Consider the following 14,481-nt stretch of genomic DNA (forward strand, 5'->3'; position numbering starts at 1 on the left):
AAATTACCAGAAATATTCATAATTTTAATTCAGTGTCTGCTTAATGATAGATCTCTTCTTTTTCTTCGCTTTCTTCGGCATTATGGCTGTTACTGTACCCGTCGTTTTTTTGGTGTTTATATTTATGTTTTTTTTTTTTAAATTAAGAATTAAAACAACTACCATTCACCACTACACAAACTACTCAAAAAACTACAGGATTTGTATTTTCGTCTAGTTGTACTAATATTGTTGCATTTTCATATATATTACGTACTAGTTGCCTATTCTACTTCTTAACGTGCCCTTCCCTAAGGACATTGGCGATCATCATGGCCCATTTGACTCTATCTGCAGCCGTTCGGAAAAGTTCTATTGACGTTTACCTACTACATTGTCTCAGATTCTTCAGCCAGGATGTGCGTCTTCTTCCCGGTCCTCTTTTGCCTTCCACCTTCCCTTGTATGAACAGCTGCATCAATTCGTATTCCTCATTTCTTAGTATGTGACCAAAGTAGCTCATTTTTCTTTTCTTTACAGTGTTGAGTATTTCTTTATCTTTTTTCATTAATCAATTTCTGATTGTTTGCAAAGGCTTCATTGATTGTAGTTTGCAGTGAAACATGATTATCTAATGAAGACCGACTCTTGCGAAAACCACTCTGAAATGGGGTAAGGAGATCTTTTGTTTCTAAATATAATGTTAGACGAAGATTTAGATTTTTTTCCAGTATTTTGCACATGCTGCATGTGAAAGAAATAGGACGGTACGATGAGGGTATATCTTTGGGCTTATTGGGTTTAATAATGAGAATAGTTATTGCCTAAAAGACTTCTTGGTATTTTTGAGAGAAAAATTCTTAGAAAGATTTTTGGGGCCGTAAATAAAAATGGGCTATGGCGTCGAAGATACAACTTTGAACTGTATCAGTTATACACCGATCCAGATATTGTGAAGTTTGTTAAAGTGCAGAGACTTAGATGGGCTGGACACATTGCTAGGATGTCAGATCACGAATACACGAAGAGATTAACATTTTCACAACCAGAGGGCACAAGAAGCAGAGGACGACCACGAATGAGATGACTCTCTAGGGGTTAGAAGATGGAGGGAAGTTGCCAGGAATCGACAGGAGTGGCGACTTCTTTGTGAGCAGGCCAAGATCCACAACGGATTGTCGAGCCACTTATGATGATGATGAGTTATTGCCTGAGACCAGAGTTTTGAAAATTTATGATTTAAAAAACAGGTATTAAATAATTCTAACAATATGATTTTTGCTCTGAAAGGTAGGTGTTTTATGAATATTGGTGGAATATCATCTTGTCCTGGGGATGTATATTTGGAGTTTACGATTGAGTATTTTAGTTCTTGAATAGTTATGGTAGCATTCAATGGATCACCAGATTCTTTATCAACGATTTCGAATGATTCTATATTTTGCTTATGTAATAATAATTGCGGCGTTATATTTTGGTCGCTAGAATTTTCTTGGTAAACTTCGGCTGAAGTTTCACCAATAGCTTTTTTACAGATAATGATCTCATTATTATATGTTAGTGCATCGGTATGCCTTAAGGAGTTGGTACCTTTAAGTTTCCGAATTTTAGACCAAATAACCTGTGAAGGTGTTGATGAATTTATGGACGATACGTAGTTTTTCCAAGTATCTTGTTTGCTTTTTTTCATAAGATATCTTGATTCAGCTCTGAGTTTTTTAAAATTAAGTAAGTTATGTTTTTTAAGTTTATTAAAGGCATGTTTACAAGATGACATTGCTTTTGCAATTTCACCATTCCACCAAGGTACGGGTTGCCTTTTACAGGGTTTTGTCTTTCCTATATTTTCTAAAGCTGCTTCTATAATTTTATTATTTAAAGAGGTGATATCATAGTTTATATCGTTGCTTAACTTGAAGTTTTCAAGTTTATTATTGATATAGGATTAATAGGGTGCCCAATATGCATTTTTCAATTTCCAGGACTGATATATTGGGAAATCAAGGGGATGAATGTGATCTGAACTTATAGAAATTGGAAAGTGGTAATTATTATATAATGAGTTCGAACTTTTTATGATACGTAATAGAGACTGCTACAGCTTCAAGATTAGTACTTAGCGCGATCGGTTTAGCTTCCAAATCAGCTCTGGTGAAAATACCTACTCCACCAGCTTGTTGAGCTAGTCGATTTTTTTAAAAACATTAAAAATTTTTTAAATTTATGTTATTTTGTTTAAAGTGGGTTTCTTGAATTAAAGGGGAAAGCTCGCCGATTAGTAGTTTGAACTGTTCATAATGGGTATAAAACCCATTTATGTTCCATTGCACTATAAATGAATTAGTCATCCTTTGATTATCCTTCAACTAGTGATGATTCGTCAGTTTCGTCAGCTGAAGAAGGATTAGGGTCTATTTTTTTCCTTAGACATGTTTTGGATGAGGTCGATTTCTGTAGTATTTTCAGTGTTATTTACAGCTGGTGATGTTGTTTTGGAAGAAGAAGACGAAGTGTTTGGATTATCTTTAGATATGATTTGAATGAGGTCGGTTTCCGTAGATTGATATATTTTATCATTAGGTTGATTAGGTTTAGATAATGACGATGTGGTTTGAGTTGAATCTGAGAGGGGGGTTGAAGGGGTATCATTAGGTTCACGAGGTTTAGATAATGATGATGTGGTTTGGGTTAAATCTAAGAGGGTAGTTGAATTAGTTTGGTTTGAAATGTGAGCGCATTCTGATTCTTGATGACCAATGGTTTTACATTTGGAGCAACTGAATCCGTCTATAAAGAGAAATACTCGGTAGGAAGTATTATCATGAGTTATGGTAAAAGACTCAGGAATAGACATATTTTCCAGGGGTGTAATGAATGATTGCCTTTTAAAGCTCAGAACATGACTGTACTCACTTTCAGACATACCTATTCGAAGAAAAGTCATTTTGGATATAGTGTGAATACCAAGTTTTTGTAATTCTTGTTCAATTATTTCATTCGGGATTGTAGGACATGCATTATATATTAGAAGTCTCTGGGCTGGAGAAATTAATCTTCTTATTTAGACTTGACATCCATTTATTTCGATATATTTATAAGAATGAAGAAGAGCATCAACAGTGTTTTTTGAAGAGAGGTATATGCATATTATATTGTTAGCAATGCTGGAGGCAAAAAGTACATTAATAATTGGACCCACTAGTGATCCAACAGCTACGACGTAATCATGGATTTTTGTACCTTCAATGTTTGAAATGACTATTGCTTGTTGTTTTGTTGGATGTTTAAAATAATTTACGACATCTGAGTAACTGTGTTTAGCGGAGTTGTGTGTAGTATTATTGTTGTATGAAGTCATTTTATTAATTTTCTTGATCAGAAGTTGAGCCGGTCCTGTGGTCGGTCCAAAAAACTGGTCAAGACCCAACTGGAATTTTTGTTATCTCTTTACGTAGGTATTATTTAAAGGTTATTTTGTTTTTGTTACAAAAATAATACGAAAAAAAGTGCTACTCACTTGAGATAATGTTATCAGCACTAAACTAATGCACTTAAATTTGTAGTAAAGGTATAAAATATTAAATTATGATTTGTTTTTACCATTTAAAATGACTATATTTCGGGACAGCTGATAACGTGGTAGATTTGATCGCTATCAGGGTCGAACTCCTTTTTTGTTACTGTGTACAGCTTTTGTAAGGTCTTTAAGTATTTCTTTTATAATCAGTTGCTTTTTCAGTTGGAGCATAAACCTGCACAATCTTTACACTGTTTTGTCAATTTAGGTTTAGGATCATGTATATAACTTAGTTCGAGATGCTATTAATTATTTAAATTTAATCGATTTAATCGATTTAAATCGATATTACAGATGTTCTTAGTTTGTTCTGAAGTCATATCATGATTTCACGCAAATATTCCCATTATAATTGTCTCATATATATATATATATATATATATATATATATATATATATATATATATATAATTTAGCTCTCCAGGCCTAGAAGGCCCATGGCTTGGGTTACTATTCGTTTCCATTCTTTTCTGTTTGTTGCTTTATTTTTCCAGTTTGGTATTTTAAGTTTTTCTATGTCTTTTTCAACATCCTTTTTCCACCTGGTTTTCGGTCTGCCTTTCTTCCTTTTCCCTCCTATTCCTCCCATTCTTTCCCCCACATTCTTTTTGGCAGTCTCGCGTTTTCCATCCTTTGGATGTGTCCCAACTATCTCAGTCTTTGTGACTTTATAATCCCTACGATATTCGATTCTCCATACATCTCCTCTAATTCCATATTTGGTCTTTTTATCCATATACCATTCCATAATTTACCTCCAAATATTTTCCTGAGGACTTTTCTTTCCCAGACTTGCAGCAAGACTTGCTCCGATTTGTTCATTGTCCATGTTTCACTGGCATATAATACAATAGGTCTTATTACTGTCTTATATATTCTTATCTTAGCCCTTCTAGATATGTTTTTGCTTCTTAATAAATTGTTTAGTGCAAAAATACAACGGTTACCGGCCATAATTCTCGCTTGGATTTCTTCCTTCATATTTGGTCTTCTCGTGAATGTCGCTCGTGAATGAATAATTGTCTCAGTCAAACAATATTTCAGAGTGGTGATGTACTTTTCTAACTCCGTTCTAACAAAAAAAACTATTCCTCAGCTATTTTATGTAAACAAAATTTATATTCTACCGAACCTCCAATCCTATATTGTTATTAATGTTGCTGTGAAATTATCGGTCTAGTTATATCAACGCAATATGTAAAGATGACAGTAGCGAAATTAAATGGATCAATCTAATCCGCTGGATCTCAAATACCCCATATTTGCTATCTTTACCTGATCTATTTGTTCGGTATACAGTTGAATATATATCACGCGAAAGCCTTACCTAAGCAAATATGGTTAATGTTGTTAGTCTCGTCTCAAGGGCAAAACGTTGAAATAGTCGCAATAAATGTTCTATATTCCAAGGGGTGTACAATTGCTCTAGTCTATTGTTGAGCAATGTTCTATATTATTAAAACGAAATCGAATCCAATTAATTATATAGAGAGAAATATTTTTTAGTTAATTTACCATTCCAACTGCATTTATTATTAAATGCAAAATACTCGTTTTGTACACACTTATGACAAATGAATAAATTAAAAAGAAAAGTACCTAATTTAAAAGTGTGTTAAATATTTGGATGCATTTATCCAAGAATATGAAGTAGTGGATAAAAAATCATACATAAAAGAATCAATCACACACTTTTATGCCTTGATTAACAATTTAATACAACCTCTTAATATTATGCATATGAATATAAGAAACTGTCAATAAAATTTTGATGTCTTTGTAAATTTTTTATCTGAATGTAAGAGAGATTTTGATTTTGTAATTTTAACGAAAACCTTTAAACAAAATGATTTGGATTTATTTCAAATTGAGGGTTATACATTAATATACAATTCAGGAACATTTAACAAAAAGGAAATGAGGTTGAAGAAATAATAAAACCTTTATAAAATAAAAAGTTACCAGAACATGATAATAGTAGATGTGAAACTTTAAAAGAAATAAGCAGATTTTAAAACCCTTAACATACATAACAAATACATGTCTTAATTTAGGCATTTTTCCAGATATTTCAAAATTGTACCTATTAAACCACTATTCAAATCTGGCGATGAAATATATTGTCAGAATTATAAGCGTATTACCCTAATCTCAAACATAGGCAATATATTAGAAAAAAATAATTAATATAAGACTTAGAAAATTAAAAAAAAATTCAATATACTATCTGAATGTCAGTTTGGATTTCAAGAACGAAAATCCACTGAAGATGCAATCTGTGCTCTAACAGCTAACATATACAAAGCAACAACATATTTATATAGATGAAGCCATTAGTAAGGGAAGAATTAGATCCTATGGAGTCCAGCAGGGAACAGTCTTAGGACCAATCTTCAATATCTACATCAATGATCAATTCAGACTGAATTTCATAGGTAAGATAATGAGCTTTGCAGATGACACAGCCATTTTCTTTGATGCAAATACATGGGGTAATTTACAACAAAAACCAGAAAGAGACTCTGCTACAAATGTAGATAAAACAAAATATATGCCATTTACATCGTATGTAAGTAACTTCAATGACCCTTTCTAGCAACATACACATTGCATTCGTGGGAGAGATTGGTCTATAAGATTCTGCTTCAAAATTACGTTTACCTGGTTTGTATATTGGAACTATGATTGACGAGTGCCATATTTGTGGGAATACCTTATTGATTAATATAAAATTAAAAAGTTCTTGGCCTCATGTAAAAATTCTTTATTATGCACTCATACAATCTCAACTTATTTATGGCCTTTTAGGATGGGGTGGGATACGGAATAATTACTTGCATTCTATCAACATTATTTAAAGTGGCAAATTACAATTATTTATGGGAAAAATTTAAGATATTTTAGCGAGCTGTTATATAATGAAAGTCAATTTTTAAGTGTACGTAAATTATTCTGTTTCAAAGCCCTTATACATATACATGAAAAAAAGATAATAATAAACTTTACCAATCATGCCCATCAAACTAGATATTCAAGGAATAATGCACTTTTACCTAAATGTAATAAAACATACTCCAGAGATATGTTCAGAGTCCATGTTTAATTTTTTCTAAAACCTTACATTTTAGAAAAATCGAAATAAATCAAAATACACTGTAATTGAAAACCCTTATAAAACTAAAGCTTATTTTTTTAGAAAATTAAAAAATGTCATCAAATATACTATGTTCTACAAGAAAATATATACCTTTGTTATACCTATATTGTTTTGGACATCCTGTATAATTCACATTATTTTTAAATTCTAGTTCTATAAAACTAGCCTTTGATAGAAAAAACAAGTTTTTTGGAATTAAATCGATTTATTTCTCAACATAGCCCCCTTTTAGCTTGATACACTTAGTAAGACGATGTTCCAATTTTTTTATCCCATCCGAATAGTACCTTTTCTCGAGATCTTCAGCGTCAGCGACGACTTCATCATTTGTTGCAAAACGGCGTCCTCCGAGCCATTTTTTTAAGTTTGGAAACAGGAAAAAACCACTGGCGGCAAGGTCTGGGGAATACGGTGGGTGTTCAACCAATTCATAGCCCAATTCGTGTAATTTTGCCATGGCGACGGCCGATCGCTGAGCCGGTGCATTGTCTTGGTGAAAGAGCACTTTTTTGCGTTCCAAACCGGGGCGTTTTCGATTCGACGCAATTCGGCATCGAATCGATCCAATAATGCTGCGTAGTACTCACCATTGATTGTTTTTCTTTTTTCCAAGTAGTCGATGTGGATAATGCCTTTCGCATCCCAGAAAACAGTCGCCATCACTTTGCCGGTCAAATGTGCACTCTTTGCCTTCTTAGGCGGCCCTTCACCGCGTTTGCGCCACTGTTTCGACTGTTCTTTGGGTTCCGGTGTGTAATAATGCACCCAGGTTTCACCAACAGTGATAAATCGGCGAAAAAATCCTTCGGATTCCGCCGTATCATCGCCAAAAGCGTCTCCGAAGTGGTCACACGTTTTTGCATTTGATCGATTGCCGGCATCGATGTCCAAATGATGGTGAATGATGTTTTGTACGCATTCGTAGGAAATGTTTAGGACCTCTATTTACTCGCGGAGCTTAATTCGACGATCTGCCATAATCATGTCATGGACTTTGTTATTCATTTCCGGCGTGGTGACTTTATTTGGCCTTCCGGGACGCTCATCATCAAAAACACTCGTACGACCACGAATAAATTCAGATTTTCAAAATTTTACTGTTGCTAAGGAAGGTGCAACCTCACCATAAACTTCATCCAGGTCGGCTTTGATTTGCACATTCGTTTTACCCTTTTTGTAAAGGAACTTATTCACCGAACGATACTCGACTTTTTCGATTTCTCCGAAAACACAAAATTTGCTTGCTTTTGACGGCTGTAAAAACCAAACTATAGTTTATTTTTATGCACGAGAGAGTAATTAGCATAATTTTAACTGGTAGCTCCGACCACTCCATGGGCGTGCTCAAGATTAATTGAAAAATTACTTTGAATAATTGTAAAAAATAAATGAATTATTTCAGTGTTATAAAGTGTTATGTGTATGTAAACAAAAGTGACCTCTTTTATCACACACTATATTAGAACTGACTGGCCTACATTAAAAAGGGTTTTAAAAAATTCACATTTTTTTTAATTTTTAAAAATTACAAAAGAGAAAAAGAGTTTTTAAAACCGTCTAAGGTATGTTAAATAGATGAATAAAAATATTATTATAAAACTTACAGCTACTTGTTACAAATCCAAATCAGATTCAGAAGATGAACTTTCAGAACCAAGATTTATAATAACTGGCTCGATCATTTTATCAGTAATATTGTCCAGCTTCCACATTTTTTTCTCTTCTTTAATAGTGTGATTTACTGCCTTTTCCCAGTTTTCAGGTTTTACATTATTTACGGCCTCCAAAAACAACTGTTTAACATCATGAATTTTAAAAGTGGTATTTTTTCTTGAAACTTCACTCTTTATCTGTGCCCATACCAGTTCAATCGGGTTTAATTCACAATGATATGGTGGGGATCTAAGTACTGTCATTCCACGATTTTTGGCAATTTCATCAATTTCGTATTTTTAAAATTTTTCTTTATGAAGGGCACACAACGAATAAAGTTCCTTTCTTATAGATCCGGGATGGTACGTAATATTTTTTGAACTCAGCCAATTCTGCAAGTCTTTTTTTAACCACTTGGTTGTGGGCAGTCCTTCTATAAGTCTGGAGTGATAACTTGCATTATCCATTACTATTACACAGTTCTTAGGAAGAAGATCTATCATTTGTTCGAACCATTCTTGAAAGACATCAGCGTTCATGTCTTCATGGTAGTCACCGGTACGAGTTGATTCAAAAGTTAATAAACCACCTTCAACAAAACCGTCTGAACTGCCAATGTGTACTATTATCAGCCTGCGTCCCTTTCCTGATGGTGGGTTTAAACCAGTAGATAAGTTATTTACAAAAGCGTGCCTTTGACTTGTAACAGTTTCATCCTGCCAAAATTTATTTGGTGTATGACCCTCGTTGATCCATGTTTCGTCAAGATAAAATATTTTTCTTTTTTGGTTTCTCATTTCCTTTATGGTTCTTAGAAAATGTCTTCTCCATATGACAATATCGCTTCTTTCTAATAAAATAGACTTTCTGGGATTCTTTTGCCAGCGGAAGCCTATTTCTTTTAAAAGTTTCCATAACGTACTTCGACTCATTTCTGGGTAATCCAATGTTGGAAACTTTATCCAATGTTGGAAATTCTTGTCTAAAGAAGAATTCATGCACTTTCCGTCGAAGTCCTTCTTTAAAATGATATTCTATTTGAAATTTTGGTTTCCCTGGAGAATTACGTGGCATTTGAAAACTACCACATTTCTCTTCTTTAATAACTCTGTAAATCGTAGATTTCCCAACACCAAGTGTACTGCTAACTAACTCAACGGTCTCATCAACACTTTCACATAAACGTTTGTCTGTAAATGATTTAAAACAATTAAATATTAATGTTTTTTCATTAACTGTTAGAGGACCAATTTTTCGGCGTTTACACGGCACTTCCAAATTTTCCATAACACTAGTATACACAATAAACTGCACCTTGCAACTGAAGTACTACTTTTAGTGAACTGTTAAGAATTTTAAATACGCCACTTGGACCTTCCTATATACAAAATGGAAAATCCCACTATCACATTTTCTGTGGAATAAGTTTAGAAGGTAATTATCTAGTCAATTACTGTCGTAGATTCCTGGAATTAAAGAATTAAATGTTTGATTGTTGAAACCCTTACTTCGTGGAATGCACTCATTTCAGATAAAATAAAACGTTTTATTTTATCTAAAGAATTAAACTTTATTTTGCAAATAGGCAAAGAATTAAACTTTATTTTGCAAATAGATAAAATAAAACGTTTTATTTTATCTAAAGAATTAAACTTTATTTTGCAAATAAGTAGGTACTTATTAAACTTTTATTGGTTATATATAACCAATAAAATAAACATCTTACATTTCTTGCAAATTCATTAGTACCTGTTAACCTCCATCACTCCGACACTGGCAACCTTATTTAGGGATTAGTAACACTCACAACTATTGTATTCTATTCTGCTCCAACCTTTATACCTGGTGGTCATACTCAATTTAAAATTGTTTTCCTATATACTTCTGTAAACTTGTTGACAAATATCTGTTTTTCATTGAGTCACCCGTATCAACAGTTTAGGGATTTGCATACATAATTTATTGTTTTATTACTCTCTCATACATAAAAATACACTTTAATTGTTTTTAAAACTTAAAATTTTGACAGACGTCATGTCATGAATGGCAAATGTCAACACCAAAACCAATTCGGAATCAAGTAGCGCTAGAATCTATCAAATGCTAGTTTAATATCAATCTATCCTCGTACGTATCAAGATATAAACTCTGACTATTTAAATTCCTTTTCCTACAGATATCAACGTTTATAGGATGGGCCACTCTGTCTAAATAAAAAAAAAACAAAATATTGAAGTATAACAAAAACGTTTAAAATTATGACTGCAGTGACTGCATTCTTACCTTTGAATGGCACAAACAATATCCGTCGGCTTCAGGATGAGCGCATAAGTGACACTATAGCACATTAAAATACCACTTAAAAGCACATAACTCAATTCCCTTCCGGAAGCTCTAACAATCGGCGTCTCATTGTGTTTCATGAAAACTCCGAAAATAAAAATCGTAATAAAAATTCCTGTTGAACTAAAAGCCATTGCGCCGATTGCCCATCCGCTGTCTGGCTGCAAGTATTCTTCTGGAATTTCCTGACAATATTCGTGGTGTAGATCCGGGATAGTTCCCAGAGGACACTTCGTACACTGGGTCGGGTCGTCTTTATGCCGAATCTGGAACAAAATATACAAAATCTAAGTGAAAGCTTTTAAAATTTAAATGGGGGTATTAAAACTCGGTTCGACTTCTGGATTTTATGAGATAGAAAACGGTATCTGGCAAATTCATTAGAATATGTTTTACTTATACATACAGAACAGCGGTTTTATATTCCTACGTATATTCTTCTTACCAATGTCTGTTTAATCTAGTACCCACCTCTGTCAGGACTTCCTTTATTATTTTAGGGTGTATACTAGTTCGCTCCCGCGGTCAGATTTTAATACCCCACAAAAAAATTGGCACAGGTAAATTCGCTCCGGCAATATATTTCTTAAGAAAAGATATTTGAATAATGTCTTCTCAAACTTTGTATTTACCTATTAATACAACACTACCATCATTGTTTAAAAAAGAATTAGTCATAATATAATATAATGTTTATTATAGTACATTTATTATAATAAATAACTTATTAACAATTCGAACGTTTAAGATTAAGTCATGTATTAATTACTAGATTACTTTTAAGTTATTTATTACAATTTATTTATAATTTAATAATATTAGAAATCAATAAAAATTAATTTTCTAAGCGCATATTTTTCAAATTATATTCATTAGACCCCCAGTATTATACTTTTTGGAATCCGACGGAAATACCGACGTTTTAATTAACTTTAACAGGCGTTGTGACGTCCCACGGACTGCTGCGCTTAGGTGTGTGGATAGTACCCCCTCCACTACTTGTCATTTAAATTTGCGCTTCCCAGTTCCAGTCCCCATGGTACAATGAATACACAAGGTATGATACATAATGTTCCAAAATCGGTTCGCTTTCGCGCATGACGTAGTCAAGAACGCTTATTCCCGCAACATTTGAATGTACTTGTATAGGAAAGACTTTTAATTTTAAGTTTTTTTTTTTATATAATTTGGGTAATTTAATTATAGTAATTATAAAGAAATGATAAAATTATGTTATTATAATATTTATCCTTTATAAAACATAGATATCCTTTATAAGACAAGTTTTAATTATCTTTTATTACACGTATGTACAGGTTAATTAACTTATACTCCAGAGTTCGATATTTCAGATGTTTAAAAATATACAGAAAAGTGGTAATGGAGGTACACAAAAGTTGTACGTATATATACCTACTGAACTAAACACAAAATCAAAATAAATAATGACAAAGCCAACTTTATTTATATCGAATGAGCTAGCTGGCCATCGAATATGAGTGTAGTGAGGGCACACAATATTGCACAACATTTAAAATGACATTTTTGTAATACTCACACATAAAATTATCTTGGTATTGTTTATAATAATGATAACATTGTATATTTTAATAATGATAACATGATTTAAAAAAGAAAAATATGTTATTTTGGAAGATGCTAAATTGATTTCCTCCGAAACAGTTCTTATTGCAAATTGCATAGCAGGCTGAGGCTAGTTTCTTACTTAACAAATCGATATGAAAAAATCATTTAAGGTTTCATGACTAATAATTAATAAAAATAAAGATTTAGACTTAGGTCGTTGACCTAGAAGTAGTAAGAAGCTGCTCAACATACTTTTTGGACTCTCTGTGTTCGCCTCTTTGTACGCGTTTCTTTTGGTTGGTTAAAAGGGTAGCCGATGTTGATTTAGGCAAATAAAGACTAGGTACTGCCTCAGGTTTGAGTTTTAGACCCTTTTTAGAAACGTAATTTAAAAGTTCCTGTTGTAGATTTCTTTGGTAATCTTCAGTTTTAAAATGTGTATAACAAATTCTTGCAGTATTACAATTAAAATTATCCTATCTACAACAAGATTTAATCCACAGTTTTCTGGTCACACTATCTTTAGGAAATATATGAAACCTATAGATTTTATCTTCATTGTCACTATTGCAACAAGCAATTGCACAGTGTACTTTGAAAAAGGTACAAAACCAGATATACAATGACAAATAAAAACTTTCAGTTTTACAAAAAAATACTATACAGTATTAAATAGTAACTAAACACCATTTGTATAAAGACACATATATAAGCATATATCTAAATTATTTTTCTATTATAAAATAGATGACTCAGTCAGTATTGAGATACTTTAAAATATATTTATTATCTCATAACTTGCAATTTGCAATAGTCACCATTGATAACCGATATTATTGTTGAACTTTTGTTTTTATACAAGCTTTCTGTCTTGCCGGTGTAAAGTCGGCTGAAGTCGATATTTATTGTGTTTTGCGTTTGAACTAATTTGTGTCTTATTTTGATATTATTATATTGTTTGATAAGTAAATTTTGCATATAATAATCGGTAGGTTATAGTAATGTGTATATTTTTTATTTTACTAAATTTCATTATAACTCATCTAAAATACCATATTGAATTGTAAAACAGATTTTTCTCTATTGTACCTACTCTATTTTGTTTTTATTTCAGTAAAACTGCTTGGAAGTGAGTGACAGTGAATCAGAATAAGCAAATCTACTACTATTTACCTATTCACAGTATTTCCTCTGCAGAAAATTTTTAAATTTCAAGGGATTTGCATACAAAAAGAGTACTTATATTATTAGTATATGTATGAAAACAAAAATAAATATTTCGCCTGAATCTCTAGAAGAAGTAAAGGTTTTACGCTACTGAAAATATATTTTTTATTCAATTATAACCAAAACAAAACATTTAAAAAAAATTAGATCACTTTTTAACCATAATTTCAAAATTAATGTGTACGTTAAGCTGTAATAATGGGTTCGAGGTGGTTCAGGCGATCTTAACTACGTCACACTCCTGGGCCAGCTGTCAAATGTCATGCGCAATATCATACCTTGTGTATTCATTGTCCCATGCCCAGTCCCAGTACCTTTAAGTTAGTCTGTTTTCAACCTTACGGTGGAGTGTAGTGATTCCGTTCCGTTTAGTTTTCGAGTTGCGCTGTGCTTGCGGTCCTCTAGACATAAAGACGGTGGGTATGTTACAAACTACAATCATATCGGATATTCAATAAAATAATTTTGTTTATTTCTCGTAGTCAAAGTATCCTGTTTCAAAACGAGCCCGATAAGATGATCCTAATTTTGAAAAGAAAGTAATGGAAATATTTGATTTGCTTGACTCTGATGTGGAATTGTCTGATCAGGAGGATGCTGATTATATACTCAGTAACCACGAAACCGAGTGAGAGGAATCTGCTGGAAAGGAACCAGTTAAAGTAGGTATATTTTAAACTTCTGAAGAATCATCTTCTGATACTGAAAATGTTGAAGGCAGAAAAGAACCAAAATACTTTTATGGCCTAAATAGATTCAAATGGTCGGCAACTGCACCTAACAAAAATGTACGAACACCAGCTCATAAAAATATCAACTCTTACTTTAGCAGCAGCAAAAGTAGAGCCTATTGTTGCCTGGAAATCTATATTTACAGCAAATATGACACAAGAGCTTATGAAGTGGACAAATAAAAAACTTGAAAATGTCAGATCTAAGTATTCAAATCCCTTAAGAA

The 14,481-nt window shown here is 32.6% G+C and overlaps 1 protein-coding gene across 1 annotated transcript in view; it reads right to left on the bottom strand.

Moving 5' to 3' along the window:
- The window catches only part of mtt (mangetout), a 750,264-nt gene that overhangs the window by 49,854 nt on the left and 685,929 nt on the right, over positions 1-14,481 (bottom strand). Inside the window, exon 10 of the mRNA XM_072543415.1 lies at positions 10,650-10,975. Within this exon, the coding sequence (XP_072399516.1) occupies positions 10,650-10,975 (326 nt within the window). The remainder of the gene's footprint in view (positions 1-10,649; positions 10,976-14,481) is intronic.

Source organism: Diabrotica undecimpunctata, chromosome 9 (assembly GCF_040954645.1).
Source record: "Diabrotica undecimpunctata isolate CICGRU chromosome 9, icDiaUnde3, whole genome shotgun sequence".
NCBI lineage: Eukaryota > Metazoa > Arthropoda > Insecta > Coleoptera > Chrysomelidae > Diabrotica > Diabrotica undecimpunctata.